Here is a 23449-nt window from a genome sequence, read left to right as displayed (position 1 = left end):
TCTCCTTCGATCTACTATGTAGATCAGACCTTTGACAGCAAACTTTACATGCGTCATGCAAATCTTCCACGGTCATCATCTGCATGAATGCACTGGCGTAGGGAGGCCTTGTGGTCCAGAAAATTATCTTTTAGCAAATACTTCTATGATATAATACAGTATGATCAACCCTCAAACAAACCGAAAGCTCCGCGTGGAGTGAGAAGCAAGGTAGAATAATGTAGATAGAACAAGATAATATAAAAACGGGATCTTGGGTATAGTGACAAAGGTGATGTAAGCATGAAGAAAGAAGGTGGAACAAAACGGAGCGCGTTGGAGTTCCAACGGAGATGCCTGTGGACGAGAATGGGAATGACATCCGTCCAGTCCAGCATCAGATAAGACGGAATCTGGAAAAGACATGAAGGGGGACTTTGGAGGAAACGGAAACCGTCGACAAAGTCCAACCATTAGCTCAGATCTCATAGTAATAATCCTCATCCAGCCCCTCCCGACTAGGCACCTGACCAGCGCCCGGGACCGGTCCATTATCGACCGCCTCAGCCCTAACATTGAGCAGACGTATTTTGAGGCCGTACTCGCTCACCAGCGTGACGAGCTTGTTAGTCTCGGCCGTAATGGGTGCCTGGTTGAGGAGCATAAGCAGGCCATCGAGCCACTCCGATGCCAAACTGTGGTTGAGGGGATGGAGCGTCAGGATCGGCTGCTCCTTGGTCTTGCCTGCCGCGGCAAGGCTGGCCAGCTCTGGTGACACATTCTCGGAAAGGCTGTAGATGGTGATCTTCGTTGTCGATTTAGCCGTTGCCGACGCGGAATTGGCGTCCTTGGTGAGACTTGTCAAGCTTGACGACGCCTGGTTTCCGTTTTCTCCTGCTGCTGCAGCATCATCCGCGTTGGAGACGTTCGATACCACCGAGCTGGTGGAGAGCAAATCGATCTTCTCCGTCAAAGCTTCTAGACCAGGATCGTGTGCTGTCTGTTCGGCAAAGTCGGCGTAATGAAGATATCGCCTGTTGTGCGAAAGCTTTGCGAAACGCCAAGGCTGGTACAGTCGGCTACCCTTTTCTTGTCCGGGTTTGAGGCTTTCTGACCTAGAGTGATCTGATCGATGAGGCTGAGGCTTGGAGAACCACGAACCTTGCAAAAGACAACGAATACGCTGCTCTTTGACGAACTGCAGTGCTTCGTGCTTAAGTTCTTCACGAACCTGGAAGAGATGGGGACCCCATTGATCCTCGAATGAGAGCTCTAGTAGATCCATCTGCAGCTCTCGTAGCCTTCCGGAATCATACTCATGCAGTTCATCTTCAACCTCCAGCACGTCCTTGCTCCTGCTGGCTTGCCCAACCACTTGATCGATCAAGATCCGAACGAGCTCTGCTACCTTGTCGAAATCGTATCGAGTCGCCCCAGTCGCCTTCCACATCCGGAAGAAGGCATGTAGGCCCGCGGTGTGTAGTCGTGACCACTGAAGCAACAGTGGGCGGAAGAGTTTGTCATGGGCTTTGCCGCCTCCGTCGATAAGCTGGTAGTAGCCGCCGTTTCTGATATCGTCCAGATCGCATTTCTCAACCTCAAAGTGCTCATACAATATCATCGTCACGGCCAAACTAGCCCGCGCCACGGGGCATCGTTCGTTGAGCGGTCTGCTAGACTGCTCGAGCAGCAGCTTCTGGAAGCCATCCTCGTTTTTGCGCACGTAGTCTGTCAGGTCCATCATGCCTAGGAAGCCGGCCACTTCGAACTCGGATGCGGGTGATTCTGTTTCGAAGCCTAACCTCCTCCACTTCTCGGGGTTATGTCGTCGGCTTGATTTCCTCCCCGCTGCAGTCTCACCGCCGGTTTCCTTTTCTCCCTCTTCCCTGGCCACAATTGTCGCGGCCGTTGATGGTCTTCCTGTGGGGGACAAGGTCGTCATGCCTCCGTTAATCTGCCGTCTTTCCGGTGCGCTCGCAAGATGTAAACCCTTCAGCGCTCTCCTGTGCTCTGGCCGCTCCAAGTCCACCCGAACTGCCCTCCATTTTTGGAGCAGGATCTTTGTGAGTGTCTGAAATTCGAGTAACGAGTGCGCGAGGTCCTGCAACGACGAACTTTGCATGAGATTGTACACCGCCTTGATCAGTCCCAGATCCTGAAGCTTCTTGATAAATTTGGACCACTCCTCACCAGGAGGCACTGTCCCCTTTGTGCTTGACACGAGCAAGGTAGGCCCACTGTCGTTGGATACCGCATCCCGTATGAGCGCGTTGATCAGCATCAAGGCATTGGCGCAGAGGGCGTGGTCTGCCGATTGCAACTGCATGATGACCAGTCCGAAGAATTGCGGGTACACCGCGACCGCAGGCTTGAGCGCCCTGAAACCAAAGGTGCCTGGCGTACGTGGCGTGCCCCCGCGGGCTGTCGATTGCGAATGGCTGACAAGGCCAACCAAGATGGACATGGCGCCCCGTAGAATGTTGACGAGCGGGTTGGTAACAATAAGCTCGACCACACGCTCGACAAGCTCTCCCGCATCGGGGCCCTCAAAGATATCCCAGCCCATGTCGACTTCGAGCAGTCGACTCAAGCTTTGTAACGAATATGCCAGTGTGTTTCCGCCAGTGGTCATTATGAGGCGGCGTAGAACGACGAGGCCGCCCGAGGCGATGAAGACATCGGCGAAAGCCGGGTCGTTGATGGACGACTGGAGTTTGAACACTGCCATCTTGCGCGCCGCATCCTCATCACTAGCGAGGCGCGAGAGCAGCGCCGGTATATCGGCCTGATCCATCCTAGGCAATACAAGTTGTCTGATATCGGCGATGGTTCAGTGCAGGCGATTGGCGTTTGTATCGATTGCGATCGGCTTCACGATGTCGTGGAACACTGGGACGCTGGGAATACTCGAGGGCTTCGATACCGATGCTGTGAGTCGTGGTGCCGTTTCTCGATCCGGACGAAAACAGAGGTGATAGACAGGGCGCGACGTGCCAGGCTCTGATCCAAACGTTAGAAGAGGGCAAGGTCATGAAGAGGTCATGTTTACCGGACTGGGATGAAGCTCCAGTTCTTGAACACTTTCACAGTCCAGCTGGAACTGGAGTCTTTGAGGTTGCGGATTGCGATGCTGGCTGGGAATGGCGCTTGCCACTCGGGATTGTCCAGGACGTTACAGCGGAGTGCCCCTGTGGGTCGGGGGGGTGATCGGTAATGCCTGGGAGCCACTTCTGCAAGGGGCGCTAAGGAACTGCACCCTTTTAGGGGAGACCCCTCCTGCGGGACGGGAGCATGTGGATCGACCACCAACCACGGCAACTTCCCTTGGGTTGGAAGTAACCTACCATGTCACCTACCCTGTCACCCCCTGAAGAAGACGGGACTAAACACTAACAGCGACATGGCATCGCTTGGCATTTCCATTAGGTTTCTTATACATTTCGTCTGTTTAGCGTTGATTAAACGTTGAAAAGTACAATAAACCGGACCCAGACAAGCAAAAACAGAACAGAACTGTGGGGATGAAAGAGGATTTTGGCTTTTTTTTTACTTCCCAATTCCTTCCTGCCTCCATCCTGTCCATACGCCTGCCGTTTGCATCATATGCTCCAGGCGCAATTTCCGCATGAACTAGCGTTACAAAACCCACGTGTGATTCTACAATCCCGACCTGGTCCGTTTGTTATGTACTTCGGTACAGAAAAGCTAGAGCCTGAATAGACTTGGTAAAGCGGCCGCGATCCCCGAGAATCAATGCTGTAAATTGGGATTTTGACGTTTTGAAGAGGACGGAGAGATGCATCTACGACGTTGAAAGCTCTGGTCGTTGTGGAAATTTTACAAATGGAGGCGAGTGACTCTCTTTCCAAGGCCAATAAGGACTATCAAATAGGTTGCCTTTTATCCTGCCCCTGTTCTTCCCTAAAAGAAGAACCAAGCTAACAAACAAACCAGTAGTGATTTGTATTGTATGTTATCAAAGACCGTCAGAAGTCCTTGGTTCTGAGGTGGTAGCACTTATACATCGTCAAGGCAGATTGTACTGCAAAAAAGGTATCATTGCTGGCCAAAGTATCCTACGTTACTCGATACGCCCTAATTATCCCCAATCATCCCTTCAGACCTAGCCAAACTAAGCCACCGTATAATCAACGTGAACTCCTTCCAAACGACACAAGAGACGTACAAAACCAGATCAAGGACCATCGCGGCTAGGGGATCGAGCACCCTTGCTCAGGAAGCTCCTCCTCATACTAGAAGACTTGGGGCTCTGGTCGGGGCTAAGTGCGCTGGATGCGTCCTGGGCACTCTCGGACGGAGCGAACCCGCTCTTGATGTACACTGTTCCGCTTCCAACCTTCAGCGCCTTTTCCTGTCCGGAGTTTGATTCGTCAACAAAGTAGACGCTCTCCCCCAAGTGATCATCGCTTCCAAAGGTGTGATGCTCCTTCGCCTCAATCTTGAACTGCGAGTCAGGCGTGCACTGAATATTGAAGGTTTCGTCGAATTTGACAGTGCCGCTCGAAGACTTGCGATGCTTGGTCTTGCCAACCGCCTTTGACTTCCCATCCTTCATTTGTGTAATCGTGACGTACACATCTGTTGAAGGAGGATATCCAGAAGCAGACACAACCGTAAAAGAAGCCGTTCCTGATGATGCTCCAGGTAACATGGCGCTACGAACAGAGGATGCACCCACACTCCTTGTCCGCGCATGACGGAGCTCGTTGGTCGATGAGCCATCACCTTCGGTAATAACTGCCGATCGCTTCAGGCCCGAAGCAGCCTCTGGCGCATTAGTGACGATAGTAGGAAGCTCGACCGAACTACTGGTCATGCTATCCGAATCATCATCCCTCTTGGTGTGACTGCGGAAGCCACGCTTGATAAAGGACGCGCCCTTGCCAACACCGTGCCCAACGGCACCAGCAACCGCGGCGCCACCCTTTAGAGGAACGCCTGCGACACCTGTAACGATTTTCCCGGGAACCGAAAATGTACCAACCAGTGTTGACGTTCCTTGTCTGGTTCTGGTGACATAGTCGGGGCGGAAAAGGAGGCGAAGGCGGAGCACGCCCGACTTGCCATCGAGAGTAAGCCGTACTTCTTGTGCTCTAAAGGGCTCGAGCTGACCGAGGTTGATGTCCGCAGCACCGAGGAAGTCGGGCTTATCGGCAAAGTCCCAATCCCACACGGTAGCCTTGAAGGTAGCTGCGGTACGACTTGGAACCGGCACTTCGAAGAACTCGTTCCACGTGGGATTCAATGTCTTCTTCACGGTCTTGGACTTGAACACCTCCTGGCCGTTGAAATCGAACTTGACATAGGGGTCGCTCTTGCCGTTGGAGTCGGCGGACGGAAGGTTCTGGGCATCCAGGACATCGACACGAAGATGGCCCATGTTGTTGATGCTCTCACTGGGGTCGAGCTGCATCCGGACTGGAACGTACTTGAGGCTAACCTTGATCGAATAGACCTTACCATCCTCGTTCTTGAGTTTCAGGGTGGTTGGGTTGTTCTGTCATGTGACTGTTAGCCATGGCCTTAAATATCTGCATTTACCCGCAAGCGATGAGACTTACGAGACATTGTTTGAGTGTATCGAGGGTGTTTCCTGACAGACGAGCAAGCGTGTTCTCCTTGCCACCTTCCTCCTGCTTTTCGGACCGCTCGTTGATCTTGATTGTCAGCTTCGAGAATTCTAGCTCACGAATAAAGCAATCGCCAATCTCATCAAAAGCGTGAGTCTTCGTCCTTGAAGTCGAGGAGACATAAGACGGGAAAGCATAATCATCAACGCAAACCTCAACGCGGCAGTGGCTCTTCGGGAGTTCTGCATCCATGAGCTTGAAAATAACCAGACCGGATTCATACTGCAGCAGTTCCTGTGGGTTGAGGTGAAGCTTGGGCGGCTCCTTCTCATCCCTGGATCTCCTCGAAGCCGCGACAGAAGTGGGAGTGACCGGCGTCTTGGGTGTAATAGGCCTCGAAGTTCCGCCGTTCTCTGGCTTGATGCTGTTGGTTCTCTCCAGAGTGGAGGAGAACTGGCCAGCATCGGAGGATCTCGGAACATCCAAGGACTGCTTAGGCTCAGAGGACTGGTCGCTTTGTTCGTCCTTGTCATCATCCTCTGGATCAGCGACGTTGAGGCAAGGGTAGAAAGCAACCGTGTAGGAGAGAACACCCTTGGCAACGCCCTTTCCGTGCATGCGTAGACCATCTTGGTGAAGTTCCTTCTTCTCGTGAACCAGCCATTCACCAGTCTCGGGGTCCTTGTGCATGTAATCACCGGCGAAGATCTCGGTAAGGCCTAGACTCCTGTCTCTGCCCATGTTTTCGGCATCCATAACGTCGAGCTGGAGGCGCTCCTTCGCAGAATGAACAGGAATGTAGAGAACTTCGTCAAAGTCAGGGTTGAGATTATTCTTGTGAGTGACAGTGCGACCACGTTCAATACCAGAGAGCAGAACTCGAACATATGGGTCAGACTTGCCGAGCGCTTCCACGTTGCGTAGGGACCTGGCATTGATGAAGTGCAAGCGCAAGACACCGGCCGGCGTGGTGTAGCCTCCAGTGCCTGCAGCAGCACCAGAAATGGCAACCGGCCTCCACTGGGCCATCATCTTCACCCGACCAGTCTTGGCACCAGCGAGGTTATACCAGTCCTGGCCCTTGGCCATGAGCTCGAGCATATCATCTAGCTTGATCTGGTATGTGCCCAGAAGTTGATCTCCGGCAATATCGCGATCATCCTTCAGGGCAACACCAAGCTTAGCGTTCTTGCGGTCCGTAATCAAAATTTCCTTGGAGCCGTTAGGCCAGATAGGTTGGTTTGTGCGCTTCATCGTCTTCGTCTTGTGCACCTCCTTGCCGTTGAGTAGAAGGATTCCGTAGGGGTTGAGCTGGCCAACCATGCTCTTTGATGCGTCCAGTTCCTTGGCTTGTTCGACAGTGAAGCTCAGAATACCAGTGTTTGACTCTGGGGGAGGTTCCACAGTGCCATCGGAAAGCTTAGTCTCCTCAAGCACGGGGAAGAAACGGATATCACAGGACACAACGCCACGAGCCTTGCCATCGTACTTGAGCTCGAGTCTCTCGTTCTCAAATTCGTTGATCTCTTCAAGATTCTCAAGAGGGAAGGAGGCGGTACCAAGTTTCTTGTCTTTTCTGATCTCATTGAAGTCGAAAACATCAATGTCGAGGGAGTCATTGAAAGAGGAGATAATGATATAATGCGTTTCGTTCCAGCGAGGATTGTCGTTCTCTTTGATGACCTTAGTTTGTGCAAGAGGCTGCCTCTTGCTGAGAGAAAGGCTAGCATAGGGATCGGGGGTTCCAGAAAACTTGTCGGGGTTCTTGAGGCCTTGCGCACCATGCAAAGTGATGGCAACCACACCAATGGCTCTGTCGACGGGTGTGCCAGCGAGCATCTTCGCAACCTCGATAGGGAAGACATTGGGCGCATACATCATTGGTGCCAACGTAGCGTGAATCATCTCCTGAATGAAACTCTCAAGGCCGGGGATGAAGTTGATGTCAAAACCGAAGGTCTCGCCTCCGAGAGGCTTGCAAACATAATCGATTTTGGGTCTCTCCAGGAAGCACATCTCCACCTTTTCAATGTGAGGGAACGCCATCTGGAACTTGATTTTCAGGCGCATCAAACCAGAAAAGGACATGTCCTCAACGATAACATCGAGACCCTTGCTAATCATGGCTTTTCCAACTCGGATCTCCAGGACAACCTTGGGATTAACCTTGTTCTGAAGTTGGCGTGCAGTCATGTCGGCGGTATCATTGGGGGTGAAGCTGAACATCCAATCCATAATGACAACCTCATCTTCGGCTTTAGGATAGGTCTTGACGTGCTCCATACGAGGCGGTTTGGAGCCCAAAGTGAAGGTCTTCAACTTCAAGCTGTCAAGGAAAGCGGGGGTAGACATGCTGAGAACCTGGTCGACAGAGTTGATGACGGTCTGAGCGAGGACCGGCTGGTAGATGGGCCAGAACTTGACGAGGAATGAGTTAATCCATTCGACGGATTCATTATCAGTTTCCAGTTTCTTGAGGCCTAGCTCCCGCGTGATATCGTCTCGGAAGTTTCGGCGCACCCGGCGAATCGAGGTTCTGTAGTAAGTCGAGCAGCAAGCCATGATTATGAAGACCCAGGCAAGGCCGCCTCCCAACACTGCTACTAGCCAAGATGAGAGACAGGCAAAAACAATGACGGCCACGTTATGGTACCATTCTGTGGGATTACACATTAGAAAGCTAGAATATTTGAAAGGATACCAGTTGAAGCTCGTACGTACCGCCAAAATAGTTTTCGGAGAGGTTAGATTCTACCCATGTTGCATGGTCCAGCAGATCCTGTTCTTCTTCGGGGTCTTTGGGCCAGCCGAATCTTGGGGCCCAGCCGACCTTCTTGATCAAATCGGCCTCAATTTGTTCAGGGGTACGGCCATCCTCAATGACATTTCCATCGGCAGTGGTTGGGAGATCTAGGGCGCCGGCCTTTGAGGGTGGGGGGAGATCGATATCGGCCTTGGTTCCATCATCGAGATCGGAAGCGATAGCTAATCCTTTCGGTCGCCGAAGGCCATCTGGAATTGCCTGCAGCGGTGTCAGGTCGGAGCAGCAGTGATGTTGCTTGAGGGCTGGGAACGTACCTCTCTGGCTTGTGCTGCCTTCTCCGCCGCGCTAGCATTAGGGTCGAAGGTGAAGGCAGTGATGCCGAGCTGCTGGCTCTCGTCAACGATCTTCTTCTCGGCGTCTTCGGCCGTGACACTGCTGTTGAGATCCTGTGCAGCTTCAATTGCGCCCTGCTGCTTCAGCTCCTGTGCTGATTGCTGCGTTGCCATTGTGTCTGACGAGGAAGCCACGTCAGCAGCCGGACTTGTAGCGTCGCTGTCAACGTCTTCGCTCGAAATTCGCTGTGTGTCGTGGATATATCTGAGCTATCGAAGAGGTGTTGTCGATATAAAGCTGGAGGTCCGGTCAGAAAGGCGCAACGAACCGTGCTGTTCAGAACAGATGGCGTCACTGGTCGAGAGCGATTGGCGCTAGAGTAATCGAGTGGCTGCAGGTGCAGTGGCAGGGCAGCCAAAGTAAAATTCAAATAATGGAACCTATTATAGGGTGTAGAGAGCGGGAGAAATCGCAGAAAGGTGTTGGTTAGAAGAGAGAGTGGGGGGAGGAAACAAGGAAACCGAACCGGTCTCCTTGGAAGGTGTCACAGCAAAGGTACACAGAAGTTGGACCTGTGCTTCTGTGAGTAACTGGATGTTTGGGGGGAAAACAGAACGGAGACGAGGGACCGGAGATGAAGAGAGGGAATAAAAACAACAACAACAAAAAAAAACACTAGCGGACGGAGTGACGAGACGGAATGCTTTTGAGGATGGAAGCCGCGCAGCCCCCAGCTGGGAAATGGCTAAAAAGGGTCCCACGCAGCTCAAGTGTGGAGGTGTCCAAGCCTCTTTCAGCTTGCTGCTCGTGCTGGTGCAAGCTGCTATTGTTGCTCTCCACGGCCTCTCCACGCAGCCTCCCAACACTCCTATTGGCCGCGTCCTGGCGTTCTGGAACTGGAGATGCCTGCCAGCTACACTAGAACCTCAAGGGGCACCCGTGAATATCCCGGGCGCTCTGTCTAGAGGTACCTACCTCCATGTGGTGAGATGGCCAAGTAAAACCCGTGGGCCCGGTCGCTGACGATCGCTGACCTCACAGTGCCCTATACAAAGCCACGAAGGGGCTTCGTTTGCCGAGCTACCCTATGGCGGTTCGTGCTCGGTACTTGACGAAGGGGTTTTACTTTGGCTCGCAAGCACAGTACCACCTTCTAAGGAGAGCTTCCATTCACGCTTTGCCTCACAATTCACACTGCTTCGAATCGATATGGAGATGTGGTAGCCAGCCACCCAGCCAATTGGGAAACGACGGATCGAACGCTAGTAGGGACACAGTACGTCAGAAGGTCGAGCTCCGCTCCCATCGAATGAATGGCGGTCCACAAGCAATGGTACCGAAGTGTGAGCTTAAGGTGTGATCCTTGGAAGCGGCCTGGACGGCGGGTTGCGGCTGGGGGGAAGAGTGCAACGCTCAAAATTTGGAGATGCGCTCCAAGACTCCCAGCTTGTCTCGCTTGCGTGGCTTCATTGTCGTGCACCTAGATAGAGCCTAGAGGTAGCCCAAGTGGCAATTAGCCCATATTGTATACTTTCATTTCTCCTGTAGAATCACCAATATCCACGAGGTATTTTACCGGCAGTTGTGCCAGCTAGGTAAAGTGTTATATCATTGAGGTCTTGGCATTAATGGCCAAAATACCATGGGAGCTTAACGGCAGTGCTAACCCAAGAGCTTCCAGTCAGTGATGAAGGTACCTACCTACGCTGCCCCGCAGATCCCAGTCCACTTATCGCCGCGCTTGCACTTGCCGGCTGAAATGTGCATGCTTTAGGCCGTGACTTGCTCCGAGTCAACAGGATCGCCAAAGCGATCACAGGGGACAGCGAAGCGCTGACAGGTCAGAGATGAAAGTTCGGCGGGCAAAGGGAAGAAAACAGAGATATAATGCGGACAAGTATGCTTTGTCGATTTCCACAAAACGTGTGTGCTGCTGTAGCATCGTCAAGATGCGTATGTCTGTTTCCGAGACCCCTTACCGGCCACAGTATCATCCGTAGTACCTAGGTATTACACCTCACCTCTATCGAATCCACACGCCCCGAACCTGACGCCGACTTGATTCGGTCATCGAATCTACATCAAAGTTAATTTAAGTCCACGACCATCAAACCGCCAACAACCAAGGCTATCCAATCTCTCGATTTGCTTCTTCAAGCAGATCACGCTCGGACTTCATCACAGTTTGAACTCTGATTTTCTTGATTCCAGCGTGCGATAATCCACGGCCATCTAGGACCTTCACCCCTCGGGAGGCCACCGCATCGACAAATCGGCTGTTCACTAATAAACAGATCCCTGTCGCAAATCTCCCAACGCAGGGGTCTCAAAAGTGCCAGAGATAGATGAAGAGTTCCCCTTTCTGGGTTGCCAACATGTGAACAAGGATAAAACGACATCATCTCACCCAACGAGGGCACCACTACAACGAACCTCACGCGACAATTGACAAATGATCTCCGGGCCTATCACCCGACTTGATATCAAAACTTTGAGACTGGCCTGTAACCAAGGGTCTGACCACACAAAGACCATTCAGCCATCCTTGGGACCGTCAAGATCGGTGTTGGCTGTCCGGTAGCCAAAAGTCCAAACAACTACAACATGACAAAACCGGGACCCGTCACAAAAAAAAAGGTAATTGGACGACAACCTACCTCATGGCTGGTAGGCCACGTTCACATATTCAACAAAGTTAAACGCAGTAAAATTCAGCCGTGATGCACAGAAACGCAATCACTCCACGTGTGAGGTCGGACAAACGCTTACCAGTGGTTGCCCCCAACCGAGCCACGTCTCTTTAGTTTTCAGAATTCAACAGTACAATTTGCGCTCCCTGGATCAAGTCAGGCCTCGAGGATAACCGGAGATGGCAACTCCTTTTGACTGACTGTCATTGAGCAACTCGTCTGGATGGAAGGGGGGAGCAATTCATTTCCCACTGAGACTCGACACTTGACACCTACGTACGTTTTTGACCGAATGCTCAGGTGTGTCGTTGTTACAATGTTTCGTGTCCGGATCTTGTGTCGTACCCACAATCTCCTACCCGCACCCGACAATAACGGATCTAGTGCCAGGCTCCATATATTGGCGTCGGGCTTCACCGGCTTTCGGTTCGCTGTGACTTGACTGGCGACCAGCCCGGCCGTCCCCCGGAAGCATCGCCGATTTCAACAACCGATCTCGTGTCTCGAGCTTGCCGGTTGCCGGGTCTGCCATGATATTTCGGCGCCGATGAGTTTCTCGATGGCAACCGCTGAACGGGCAGAAACGTAGGATGACATCCGAGTATGTATGGTGATTTTACCTAGGCAATACTGCATGACGGGATTGCGCAGCAATCTGACGACGGCAAAGTATATGTTTGAAAGACTTGCGATATTGTTGTCCATGAATACTGTAGAGCGTAGACAGTGAAATTCGCGGATGACATATGCAGTATGGCGACTTTTACGGCCACTTTACCCGTAGCAACTTCTGGACGATGCCATGTGTATGTTCGACGACCAGACCCATTCACTTGTCAGCCTCACAGCCAAAGGCAATATTTACCATTGGTCAAAACTTTAGTCAGCCACACCCATGTGGCGAAAGCTAGACGCGACTGAGGCGACGCGGCTGGGTTCAGTTTTCTACGACAGATTGATTTCATGTGCGACAACGCCAATTCCCAAATTCATCAACATCGTAGCAACCAGGCGACCGGGACTATCCAGTACTTCTCGAAAACTGCCATTCGATCAACGATATTTTTCGAAACCTTTTTTTGTTTTTGCAAACGCAACCCAACGGTCTTGCTCACGAACGACGAAAGAATACCCTCGACATTCATCAAACCGAGCAGACTGAACGACCGACTTGACTTCTCGCCATCTCTCTCCTTCTGACAACGGACTATCGCATTCAGAGTTCTCTTAGCCTACCCAGCACACAACCTATCAAACATCCCCCATACGCAGCCTCGCCATCGCAGCGAGATAAAAAAAACAAGTCGACAAAATGGCCAACTTTCTCGCCTCCATCTTCGGCACCGAGCAAGACAAAGTCAACTGCTCGTTCTATTACAAGATCGGCGCCTGCCGCCACGGCGACCGGTGCTCCCGCAAACACGTCAAACCCAGTTACTCGCAAACGATCCTGATGCCGAACCTGTACCACAACCCCGCCTTCGACCCCAAGAACCGGATGAACGCATCGCAGCTGCAGAACCACTTCGACGCCTTCTACGAGGACATCTGGTGCGAGATGTGCAAGTACGGCGAGCTGGAGGAGCTGGTGGTGTGCGACAACAACAACGACCACCTGATCGGCAACGTGTACGCGCGGTTCAAGTACGAGGACTCAGCCCAAAAAGCGTGCGACGATCTGAACTCTCGCTGGTACGCTGCGAGGCCGATTTATTGCGAACTCAGCCCCGTGACGGATTTCCGCGAGGCCTGCTGCCGTTTGAACTCTGGCGAGGGTTGTGTCCGTGGAGGGTTTTGTAATTTTATACACCGTAAGAACCCCAGCCCGGAGCTGGACAGGGAGCTCGAGCTCAGCACCAAGAAGTGGCTCAAGATGAGACCGCGGAGCCGCAGCCCGACGCGCTCGCCCAGCCCGGAACCGACTAGGAGACGGTATTAGGAGTTGCGGTGTTTCATGCTGGACAGAGTTGACGGTGGAGGAGGGACGGCGATGCGAAACAGACATGGGGATATTGTAGTTTTTTTCCTCCACGAATCAGAGAGACGAGAAGAGGAGACAGGGGTCGGTTCTGGCTTAGTGACCGGAAGTCAACGTCAAGAGGCAGGTTGCACATTTCGCGCGGGGATAGAGGTGGAATGATACATGGTTTATGAATGAGAATATGGGGATATCGATTACAAGAAAGGCTCGGTCTGTCCCAATTTGCATAGCCGGGCCAAGGTCATCAAGTTAATCTTGGAGTAGGGGCGTTCTCGATTACTACTGGAATGTTGAAGTTATGGCTTCGGCTATACATCACGAGCCTCATTTCTGGATGTGTTATATGTATCTTAACAGTTTAATAAAGGTTCTCCAAAACCTTCCCCTCTCATCACGGGCATGTCTGCAGAGTGAATGGGTTCATGTGCTCTGCTCTGATCCTTACTTTGTCAACCAAGTCCTTAATATGGGCTTTGAAAATAGTGACCGCATAATATAGTGAACTTTGGCCCCGATTATCAACGTCTCAACTCGATCATCCAAACCCATGCTCCGAGTGCTTTGTTCTACGGATCCGTCATAATGCTCAACGCTAACGACCGCTGTTACTGTAAATAGATATGATAGAGGGTATCTCATGCTTCATACTCCGATCGAGAACAGCTTGAAGCTTATCCTCCAGATCTTTCGCGCACAGCCTCCCAACATTATCCAGCTCTCCCGTCGTCTCCTATTTCTTTGGTAATCTAGAGCCTTTCACAGGTGCCGGGAGACACAAGCCGAGCTTGTCACGCTCTGTGTATCACGTTAGCACGCTGTGATAAGTAGAAGAAAGTGCTTCTGAGAGGGGGATAGGGAAAGATAGCGTCTGAACTTACCCGCTTCATTATCAAACAATATGGTAATGTCATCATGCTCTCCCGGGAGCTCAGGTAGATCTAGACACAGGAATGCCGTGTCCGCAGCCGCCTGTGCGTCGGTCACATTCTGGGGCAAGACTTTGGGTAAGGGAAACTTGGCATCGGCAATCTTGAGCCCGGCCTTGCCGCCTCTGTTGAACGCCTCAAAGATGTCAGTTCCTTTTAGAGTGAATCCCATGCACTGGCCATGGGTGAAGTTCTCGAAGAAAGTTAACATCTGCGTAACCCCGTCTTGCTGCACGATCTGGATCCGGGTTGACCCTGCCTCCCATTTCTTGTGAATCGGAACCACCATACGGCGACGAGAAATCGCAAATGCGCTAGCAATCCCATCAAAGAGAATTTTGAAGCCGGTGATAGCTGATTCAAAGGCATGGAGTTCCCCGACACTAGGGAACATGTAGGTTCTGATGGTGGGAGATTGTTGCAGGACCTCCAGGCATTCGGCCATTCCTTCGGATAGTTCACGCGGAATCTTTGGATCCGTAACTGCCAGAGTTGCGTCTGCCTGGGGCTGGCGGAACACCATAATGCAACTTGGGTTACGTACGTCCAGTCTTAGACGCAGTTCGCCGGGCGCGACGTTGATCCTGTCAGTAAATGTGCCGTCCTGGAAGTCGTATACCGCACGAAGCTTATCAGCAAGAACACATGGTGGCCGGTCACCATCATTGTCGTCATTGATCACCTTGACTCTTTGCCAGCTCAACCCAGCCATCTGCTTGAGACCGTTGTGTGCCGAATCGCCGTATTTTTCCGAGAACCAGACGACCTTCAGCGGCACCTCACAAAAGACCTCTTCAGCCTTTTGTAGTGCTGACCCAATGAGGAGGCTGTGCATTTGCGACCTTTCCTGCTCATCCTTGAAGGACAACACCATGCTTCCCTTAAGACGGCCATTCTCGAATTTCAGGGAAAGGGCAGGGTCGTTTGCCTCATTGCGACAGGAACCGAGCTGGATGAGTGTTTGCGGAGTGTACACTTGATTGACGCCGCTTAGTGTCTTGACCTTTGGTCCTGTGACAACCGCAATTCGATATCCACGATGATAGGTTCGAGGCCCGGTTGCCGCGCCTTCTTTCTTAAGGCGCTCAAACAGGGCAAACTCGCATCCAGGCGTCGCCTCCCTCGGAAACTGTCTGGCCTGTGGGTCATTGTCGACGTACTGAAAAGCACGAAGAGTTGATCTGAAAAGGCACCTCTCGTCTGGCTTCGCGTAAAGGCTCGCATGGACCTTTGCGCTGAACTCATACATGCTTCGCAGCGTTTTGAAGCTACCTTGCGAGCATTGGAGAACCAGAGCAAACCCTCTGGGTAATCTAACATCGAGGGTGAGTGTTTCTGGGCGCCATCGTACGTCCTCCCACACGGGACCCAGGCTTTTATCACCAGATATTCTAAGCTGAACAGAATCATTTTGGCTTGCGATGACGAACATGATATCCGCTTGTTTCTGTGGCCTCAATATGGATAAGAAACATGGAAAGTGAAGTCTCTGCGATTCTCTCCCTTGTTCCATTAAGAATGCCTCGATGCGGAAACGCCCAAAGGAGAAGAAGTTGTCGGAGTCACCCAATGGAAGTGCGTCTAGCATCCCAATCCCAGGCTGGTGCTGCTGCGTTGAAGCGAGCGCTGAACTCGAAGACCCCCAAAGAAGGGAGATGATATCCTGAGTCAAGGAAGGATATTCTATCCATATCGACCTGTCTATCGCTTGAGGCAGGAGTGCTTCCTCGGGTGGCATGAAACCGTTCCTCTGCATCGATCCGGCCAATTTTCGCAGGTTGGACGCAAGAACCTTTCGCACCTCTTCTACCTCCGCATCTACCAGGGCGGATGTGCTGTTAGATACCTCCGGAACCATCTTTTCTGATAACCAATACGCTTTGGCAAGGTCTGCATGAGCTTGTTGCTTAGCCAAGCTATTTCTCTGCTCAGCTTCGAGACCCGCCGGCCGTTCGCGAACAGCATTTTCCAGGGCCATTCGGCCGGTGAGGAACCACCACAACGCTGCCCTTACGAGTTGTTCGGGTGTTGATGATAGCAAGGGTCGCACACTCTCGGAGTGTAGACGAAATAGCTCGAAGAGATGGGTACTCCGGGCAGCAAAAGTACTCAGGGCATCGTCTAATGCACTCTGGTCATGGTTCCATGCTGGGGTAGGTGGTTGCTGCGCTGCATTTGGTGAAAAATTCTCCCCCTCCAGGGATCGTCCCGACGATCTAAACGATCCAAACTGGTTGATGAAGCTGGTGGGTGGACTTTGTTCCAAACCGGGTGTCAGACCGGATGTCGGTAGCGGGCTCAGCTGCGGTTGCATATGCAGCGGCGAGTGTTGTGTCTCTGACGCTAGAGCCCCATTCCGTGGCAGTTGCAAAGTCCGAGGTGAATCAACAGCGTATGTCTGAGGAGAGCGAGGAGCCTGGGCGGGTATGGGAGAAGGCCCGAGCCTGGACCGGGGTGAAGTTGGAATTGTGGGCTGACTAAGAGAGTCCGATTGTGATGGCTGGTACAGTTGAGGAAGGTCAACATCTCTTGGAGACTCGGTATATTGTCCTCGACTCGTTGAATTGGTGGCCGAAAGGGGTGGCCGCTCGGAAGTTCGAGTAGCTTGCGAGGATATGCTTGCCGAGCGGACTGCATTGGCAAAGGCCTGTCCTTCTGCTTCCCGCATCTCAGCTTGATGCAGCTCGATGAACGAACGGCGCTTCTCGTCTGGGTTGGTTGCTGGGCTGCCCCTTGGCCTCGGCTGGGGACTGTTTTTTTCTGCTAGCTCTTGTTCCCCAGTACCGGGTATATTCGCAAACCCAGTTTGTGCACGTCGCAATGGTCCTGGTGTAAAGGATGGATCGTTCTTTTGTGCTGCACCCGGTGACCCAGTAGGTCTTCCACCACCATCCAGGGACCAAGCAGGCGCAGTTGTGGTCGGAGGCATGGGTGACCTGACTTGCTTCCTTTTCGAGATCTCGACCGTGGGCACATCGCACTCGTCGCCGCCATGCCCAATAACTTCGGGGTACGCGTCGGTAAACTTCACGCTCAGGCCTTTGTTTTTGCGGATTCGTGGGCTGTATGAGCGTGCTCGGATAGCCAAATCATGTCGAGAGTCGGTGGGACTCTGCACATTCAGAGAGTTGGGATATCGTGTACTGCCGGCAGTTTTTGTGTCGAGCTTTGCAAGCGTGGGAGGCCCTGGATGGGCAACTTGCAACTTGTCTGATGAGCCGTGGAAGAAATCATTCAGATCTCCAGACGCTCCCGTGTTGTTGTGAGAAGGCTTCCGGTCGCGTTCGCGGTCTTCCTTCACCCGGCCGAAGAGCTTCCCCATTATCCGGCCCCTTTTGGTACCCCGGCCATCCTCCTGTACCGAGATAATTGGCGGTTCGTTCTCCATTCTGTGAATCGATTGTCGTGTATAGCTGTGTGTTCGATGCGCGTCATGGGGCCCCGAGCTTCCTTAGTATAGACGTTATAGCGACAGTAGGCGCGGACCGAGCCCGTTCAGGGTCGAGTATGGGAACTTTGTGGTCATGCACACCCAACGCCGTAGTACGACCAAGGAACCGGCGGGCATGGACCTCGACAACGTGATATGGCGAAGGAACAACTGAGGGTTCGGGTTGCCGAGACAGGGTGCGGCAAGGTAGGTAGAGGTAGGTACCTAGGCAGTGGTGATGTTCGGGGGAGACCCGGGTAACTGAATGGAAGTAGAAGGTAAGCAAGATGCCGGCAGGACGGTAAATGCTGGAAGGGTGGATGGGTATTGTTGTTGGTGGCCGTAAAGGTGGTGTTCAAAACTGAATTCCAGCTATGTAGGTAGGTAGGTAGGTACGCAGACAGCCACTGCGGTGGCCCCGAGGATGTTGTCGTAACGCCCGGTGCGGTCGTTGAGATGACAGCAGGAGCAGGTGCGAGCCGGGCGCCGGACAGGCTAAGTGCTGCAACCTCCCTGCAACCTGGCGCTGCTGCCCGCAGCAGGCAGGAGAGGCGGGGGCAGATCAGTCAGGGGAATCGGGAGTCAAGCAGGGCAATCTGCTTGCCAGCAGACTGGAGGACCGACAAGAGAGCTGTGATCGTCTCACATTCGTGGATCAAGCAAGGACAAACTGGAGTCCTGGATTGCGGCAGTGCCTTGGCTGGAGCGCTGCCGGTTGCAGATGTTCGGTGGACAGGTCTGCGCCTGGATTATAAAGGAGGGAGACGGCGGGCCCGGCCCGGGATGACTGACCTCCAGCTGCAAAATACGAAGTAAGCTCGTAATGTAACGATAGCTCTGGAGAAGAAATTCCAACGACGGGACTGTCAACACTGTCTCTGTAGGCCAACGTGTCACAAGACAGCCAGTTCGATATGGCAGCGGAAACCGTTTGTTGTGGGGATCGAACAGTTGAGAGAAAGCTCAAGTCAACGCAAGGGACGGGAGACGGGATCGAACAGAATTGGACCGAGCGAGCATGCGGATAGGTGTTTCGGGCAGACAAATGGCCGTTCATGGAGGAATTGAACCTGAAATGGATATCGCCCGGGCAACCTCGCATCTGCACCCGTGTTGGTTATCATAGTGCCGTGCTAGCAGGACTGCTCCTTAGCTAAACTCGTATTTTCAGGCACGGATCCGTCCCATCTCCCCTGATGGCGTCACGCATCACCTTCCTCAACAGGCAATGGGCCTCGAGGTGCAGCATTCTCGATAGTCGATTTTCTTTCGTGTTTCAGGGTTCGCGAAGGGTCGCGAATGGTCACGGATCGATACTCCGAGACTCCCTCAGGTCTCCAGTGCCCGTGAGGAGTAATGTGTCTCCACTCTGCGCTTCAAGGGTCACAGTTTATGAGCTTGGCACGCTGGCAGCAGCAACCCGCCCTAGAGGGCCACTGCCAGTTTCGCTATTCCAGGGGCAGACCCAGGTTCGTGTTTCCAAGCAGCCGGCCTTCACATCCACATCTGCGCCGGCCGAGGTTGCAGATTTCCGTCGAGTGCCCTTTTCCACCACTTGGAGTTGTTCTTGAATAAGGTATGGAAGGGATTTGAAGGCTGGAGCAATCTTTCCAATCGCCAGCCTCTTCGGCCGTAGAACCAGCAACATGATCCGTGCAACGTCGTCCATGGCCGCGGCCCCGGCCCGGAGACAAGTGATCCCCCCTTCAAGTCAAAATGACAGCCCGTCTAGAGTTTCTAAGGGCCGGACCAAAAGGGTGGTAGTCAACTTATACGGCCTCTTGTGCTGGTGCTTCCATTGCGTGGTACCATACCCGCTCAGAGGTAGCACGTGTCGGCCACCATATGGTCTTCTAGCCTGGGTCGAATGAACCTGGAAAGTCTATTCATATCACAAAAACTCAAGGCCGCCGGCGTCTCTGTACAGATACCCAAGGCAAGTGGATGGATGTTATCTCCTATCGTTAATACTCTTTGCTCAAGCCCTCTTATATCCGCATTCAAGGAGCCAGAGCCACATTGACGCGTCCAGATGCCCGAAATACCTACCTCGATTCTGCAACGCGACTCAGCCTGAGCATGACCCCATGCACGGGTCTTCAAAACCGGGCAGCCTTTCCTTGTGTTGTTGAGGAAAAGCGACTCCACAGCAAAGGTCGCTGCCAGCGGCTTTCAGAGAGCCCCAATAACGGTGAATGATACTGGCTGCTGTCAGTTGCCAAGGTGATAGATGGAAGACGATGAGGAACGGGATCGCCAAGAATGTCTAAGCCACAATATCACCTATTTACCAATTAGGAAACTCACGAGGCTGGGGGGCATCGTGAAGCCATTACGATCGCGGTCATTGTATTTTTTTGATCACTGGAACTCCAATTTGCAGCCAAATATGGGTCGCGTATGCACGACAGTGACTATGTAAAGATGAAGTAGGGACATGGAATCCTCAGTAATAGTATTGCGTTGTGGCCTAGATGACACACGTACGACCAGTTAGTGACAGGCACACAAGCTACACCATACCTTTGCCGGAGAGCGACACCGGCGGAAGGTAAGGCGATTGTTGCTCATGGTATTATCAGACTTGGATCTCCGAGGGTCGTTAATGATGCCAGGCTGAAGTATTGTGGTCCTCATTATCATGAAAGATGGGCCGCCATCAAGTCTGGTTGTCGTGATGCATATCTCTATAGAGTACCTCTACTATTCGCTGAATGGCCAGTCCCTGGAGAAGATAGGATCTGGGCTGGGCTGGGCTGGGGTTGGGTCACCCACGTCATTTATTCAGGTCCCCTCCATCGTCCTCCGCCCTCCATGTCAGGCTGCCCCGCCCCGTTCAGCAAGCCGGCTTCGCGCTTGGGGAACCCTACGAATCCCGCCATCTGCCGGTGTCCCCCATCGTCGCCTGGAGCTTCCCAAATCCCAACATCCGCCAGCCCCGGGCCGTCATCAATCCACGCAGGCATCTCATTTCCCTAGGTCCCAACAGTCCCGCCGCAACTCGTGGGAAGAAGGGGACGTGAGTGGGAATTCCCGGCCCCTAAGGTTTTGATACATACCCGATACCACCCCGCCTAAAAAGTTCCTGGACAAGAGCACCCGCATTTGCATTTGCACTTGCACGCCAGTCGCATCTCCCTTCCGACCTACGGACCCAGCGTCGACCTCTACAATCTAAACATACCTTAGTCTACCCGCCCGTGATACCTCTGCCGCCGCAAAACGCGCCTCTTCTTTGTCGCCTCCACTCTGCCACGGCACCGAACCCGTAGTAAAGCTTCAACAAGATGATGGGCCTTGTAACTGGTCGCCGTAGGGCTACATCTACTGCTAGTGAGTAGCTGAGATGCTGCGCTGAACGCATCGCCCCCGAGCGCGAATTGTCCTTGTCTGTTGCTAACATGTGTTTGTCTTCCCGTCTAGGCAGCAAATCTTCTGGTGATGCCAACCAAGATGTCGCCGAGGACGATACACTCGTTGTTGAGCCCGATCAGGGAAACGGTCTGTCGACCCTCTAACCTGACAAGCGACGCCCATCCCGCCAACTGTTGCTGACCTTGTCGCCAGTCCTGTCGCATATCATCTCGCAGCTCAGACCCGGCGCCGATCTTAGCAGAGTCGTCTTGCCAACCTTCATCCTCGAACCTCGAAGCATGTTGGAACGGATAACAAAGTAGGGTTTGGTCAATCTTGGCTCCCATGGGCAGCGGACGGAATATACCTATTGACCGACTGCTACAGTTTCATGTGCCATCCCGAGATGCTCCTACCCATCCCCGAAATCGATGACCCGGTACAGAGGTTCGTGGCGGTAGTTAAGTTCTACCTAAGTGGCTGGCATATCCGCCCTCCGTAAGAGACCTACTTCCAGCATAGCGGCACCTTGCGCCGTAGCTTGTGACCATGTTTGCTGATATTTCCTCTAGGGGTGTCAAGAAGCCGCTGAACCCCGTCCTTGGCGAGATTTTCACCTGCTACTGGGACTTCCCCGACAAGACGCGAGGCTATTACATCTCCGAGCAAACATCACACCATCCTCCCAAGTCGAGCTACTTCTACATGGTTCCTGGCCATAACATCAGAGTTGATGGCACACTCAAGCCTCGAAGCAAATTCTTGGGCAACTCTGCGGCGAGTATGATGGAGGGTATCGCAATCTTGAGTCTTCTGAACCGAGGCAAGGATCCTCAGAGGGGAGAGCGATAGTGAGTATACCCACCCCAGGAGTGTTCCGATCTACTTACTCATCGCGTGCGCTTCAGCATTCTCACTCAGCCCAACATGTACGCAAGAGGAATATTGTTTGGCAAGATGAAATATGAATTGGGAGACCACAGTTATGTGCGATGCCCCGAACTCGACCTTGTGGCCGATGTCGAGTTCAAGACAAAGGGCTGGGTCAGCGGCACCTACAACGCCATCGGTGGAACTATTCGGAGGGAGAGTACCGGCGAAATCCTGTACGAGCTGTCGGGTCTATGGAGCGAAGAGATGTACTTGCGAGATGTCAAGGTAGGTTATACATACGAAGCCCATGACGGCAGCGAGCTAACAGAAAAAACAGACTGGGCACAAAGAGATGTTCTTCAACGCTTTGCACGCAAAATCTAGTCCTCCGATTGCACGCCCGATTGAAGAGCAAGAAGAACGGGAATCACAAAAGATTTGGGCTGCGACAGCCAAGGCGGTCAAGGAACGAAACCACGAACTGGCCACTATTGAGAAAACCAAAATCGAAGACCAACAGCGCGAGGAGGCCGCCAAGCGAATCAATGACGGCGTAGAATGGCATCCGCGCCTTTTCCGGATGGTCAGGGGAGGCCCTGGCGGCTCTGAAGAGGGCGAAGAGGACCTCGAGTGGATCATCAATGCAACAATGTCAGTGAGCGATATCATGAAATTGCTTTTGGCGAGGGCTAACAAAACACAGAGATGGGGATACTCCAGAGAAGCAGGCTGAGCAGATCATGGCGATTTATCCCATTTTGAAAGGTCAGCGGTTCGTTGAGAAGAACACCATCCCCCCTCGAACTCCCGTAGCGAGTCCCAGTAAAGAAGCCCATCCTCCCGTCCCAACGATAGACCACGAAAAGCTGGGTCACGAGGAAGCTGCTGCGGGGTCAGAGCTGGTAGATACGGCGCCAAAGGTGCATCCGCCGTTGGATCCTTCCCATGAAAGCACCACGGAGATTCAAACGCTGCTTGTCGCTACGGGTGCCGTCGCTAAAGAGGGACCTCTGATCGATTTCCACGATGACATGGCTAAAGATTTGCCTCCTATCAAGAAGGTCGACACGGACGATTCGCATGACGAGTTTGTGGATGCACAGAACTAAAGGTCTGTCAGTTCGCATGAATACCAACCGACATATTACTGGCCGTGCTGTGGGACAAACGTGTAATTTTATCCAAGATACCTCTGATCATTTGCATATCTGCTTTTCCCCTTCCCCTTTTTCGAAATGGCGAGTGTCTGGGTCACCCCATGAGGTCATATAGAGGTCTGTATAATCCTACCTCTGCCCTGATACTGAGGATAACACCGACTTGGTCACTCAGTCCCGGAATTACCTGTTTCCAATCATGATGCGGAAGAAGAGAATTGATGTCACTTGCCCTTCAGTATCGTGTACAATATTTACAGCAGCTGTAAAAGTGACTATGAGGTGATTGAATCTGCGTTCCGCCCAACAAGTCCGGAAACCTATCGGACCTTGACTTTCTCACCGCCAGAATCTGTACGTCCGGCACAAAA

General features: G+C 52.7%; 5 protein-coding genes across 5 annotated transcripts; 2 read left to right on the top strand and 3 right to left on the bottom strand.

The window, feature by feature from the left end:
- Positions 1-50: 50 nt before the first annotated feature.
- On the bottom strand, positions 51-3115 carry B0T23DRAFT_372916 (ELMO/CED-12 family-domain-containing protein). The gene is made up of 2 exons (XM_062836759.1): positions 3029-3115; positions 51-2979 (listed from the first exon to the last, which is right to left on the bottom strand). The coding sequence occupies exon 2, from the start codon at positions 2771-2773 to the stop codon at positions 458-460; it is 2316 nt and encodes a 771-aa protein (XP_062695138.1). The 5' UTR covers positions 2774-2979; positions 3029-3115; the 3' UTR covers positions 51-457.
- Positions 3116-3845: 730 nt separating this feature from the next.
- B0T23DRAFT_67944 (tricalbin) lies at positions 3846-9124 on the bottom strand. Its single transcript, XM_062841638.1, has 4 exons — positions 8649-9124; positions 8292-8592; positions 5562-8227; positions 3846-5497 (listed from the first exon to the last, which is right to left on the bottom strand). Exons 1-4 carry the CDS (start codon positions 8838-8840, stop codon positions 4175-4177), a joined length of 4482 nt encoding a protein of 1493 aa, XP_062695137.1. The 5' UTR covers positions 8841-9124; the 3' UTR covers positions 3846-4174.
- A 3173-nt stretch (positions 9125-12297) lies between these two features.
- Positions 12298-13466, top strand: B0T23DRAFT_67925 (uncharacterized protein). Its single transcript, XM_062841636.1, has one exon. The coding sequence runs from the start codon at positions 12670-12672 to the stop codon at positions 13294-13296; it is 627 nt and encodes a 208-aa protein (XP_062695136.1). The 5' UTR covers positions 12298-12669; the 3' UTR covers positions 13297-13466.
- A 486-nt stretch (positions 13467-13952) lies between these two features.
- B0T23DRAFT_67928 (uncharacterized protein) lies at positions 13953-17808 on the bottom strand. Its single transcript, XM_062841637.1, has 2 exons — positions 14217-17808; positions 13953-14133 (listed from the first exon to the last, which is right to left on the bottom strand). Exons 1-2 carry the CDS (start codon positions 17650-17652, stop codon positions 14069-14071), a joined length of 3501 nt encoding a protein of 1166 aa, XP_062695135.1. The 5' UTR covers positions 17653-17808; the 3' UTR covers positions 13953-14068.
- A 2679-nt stretch (positions 17809-20487) lies between these two features.
- Positions 20488-23369, top strand: B0T23DRAFT_372905 (uncharacterized protein). Its single transcript, XM_062836758.1, has 8 exons — positions 20488-21027; positions 21118-21195; positions 21262-21367; positions 21436-21546; positions 21621-21899; positions 21957-22206; positions 22259-22572; positions 22625-23369. The coding sequence occupies exons 1-8, from the start codon at positions 20982-20984 to the stop codon at positions 23028-23030; spliced, it is 1590 nt and encodes a 529-aa protein (XP_062695134.1). The 5' UTR covers positions 20488-20981; the 3' UTR covers positions 23031-23369.
- Positions 23370-23449: the final 80 nt, after the last annotated feature.

This window comes from Neurospora hispaniola (assembly GCF_033458365.1).
Source record: "Neurospora hispaniola strain FGSC 10403 chromosome Unknown B0T23scaffold_2, whole genome shotgun sequence".
NCBI lineage: Eukaryota > Fungi > Ascomycota > Sordariomycetes > Sordariales > Sordariaceae > Neurospora > Neurospora hispaniola.
The sequence above is the reverse complement of the archived record's forward strand: the minus strand, read 5'-3'. Positions and strand labels throughout refer to the sequence as shown.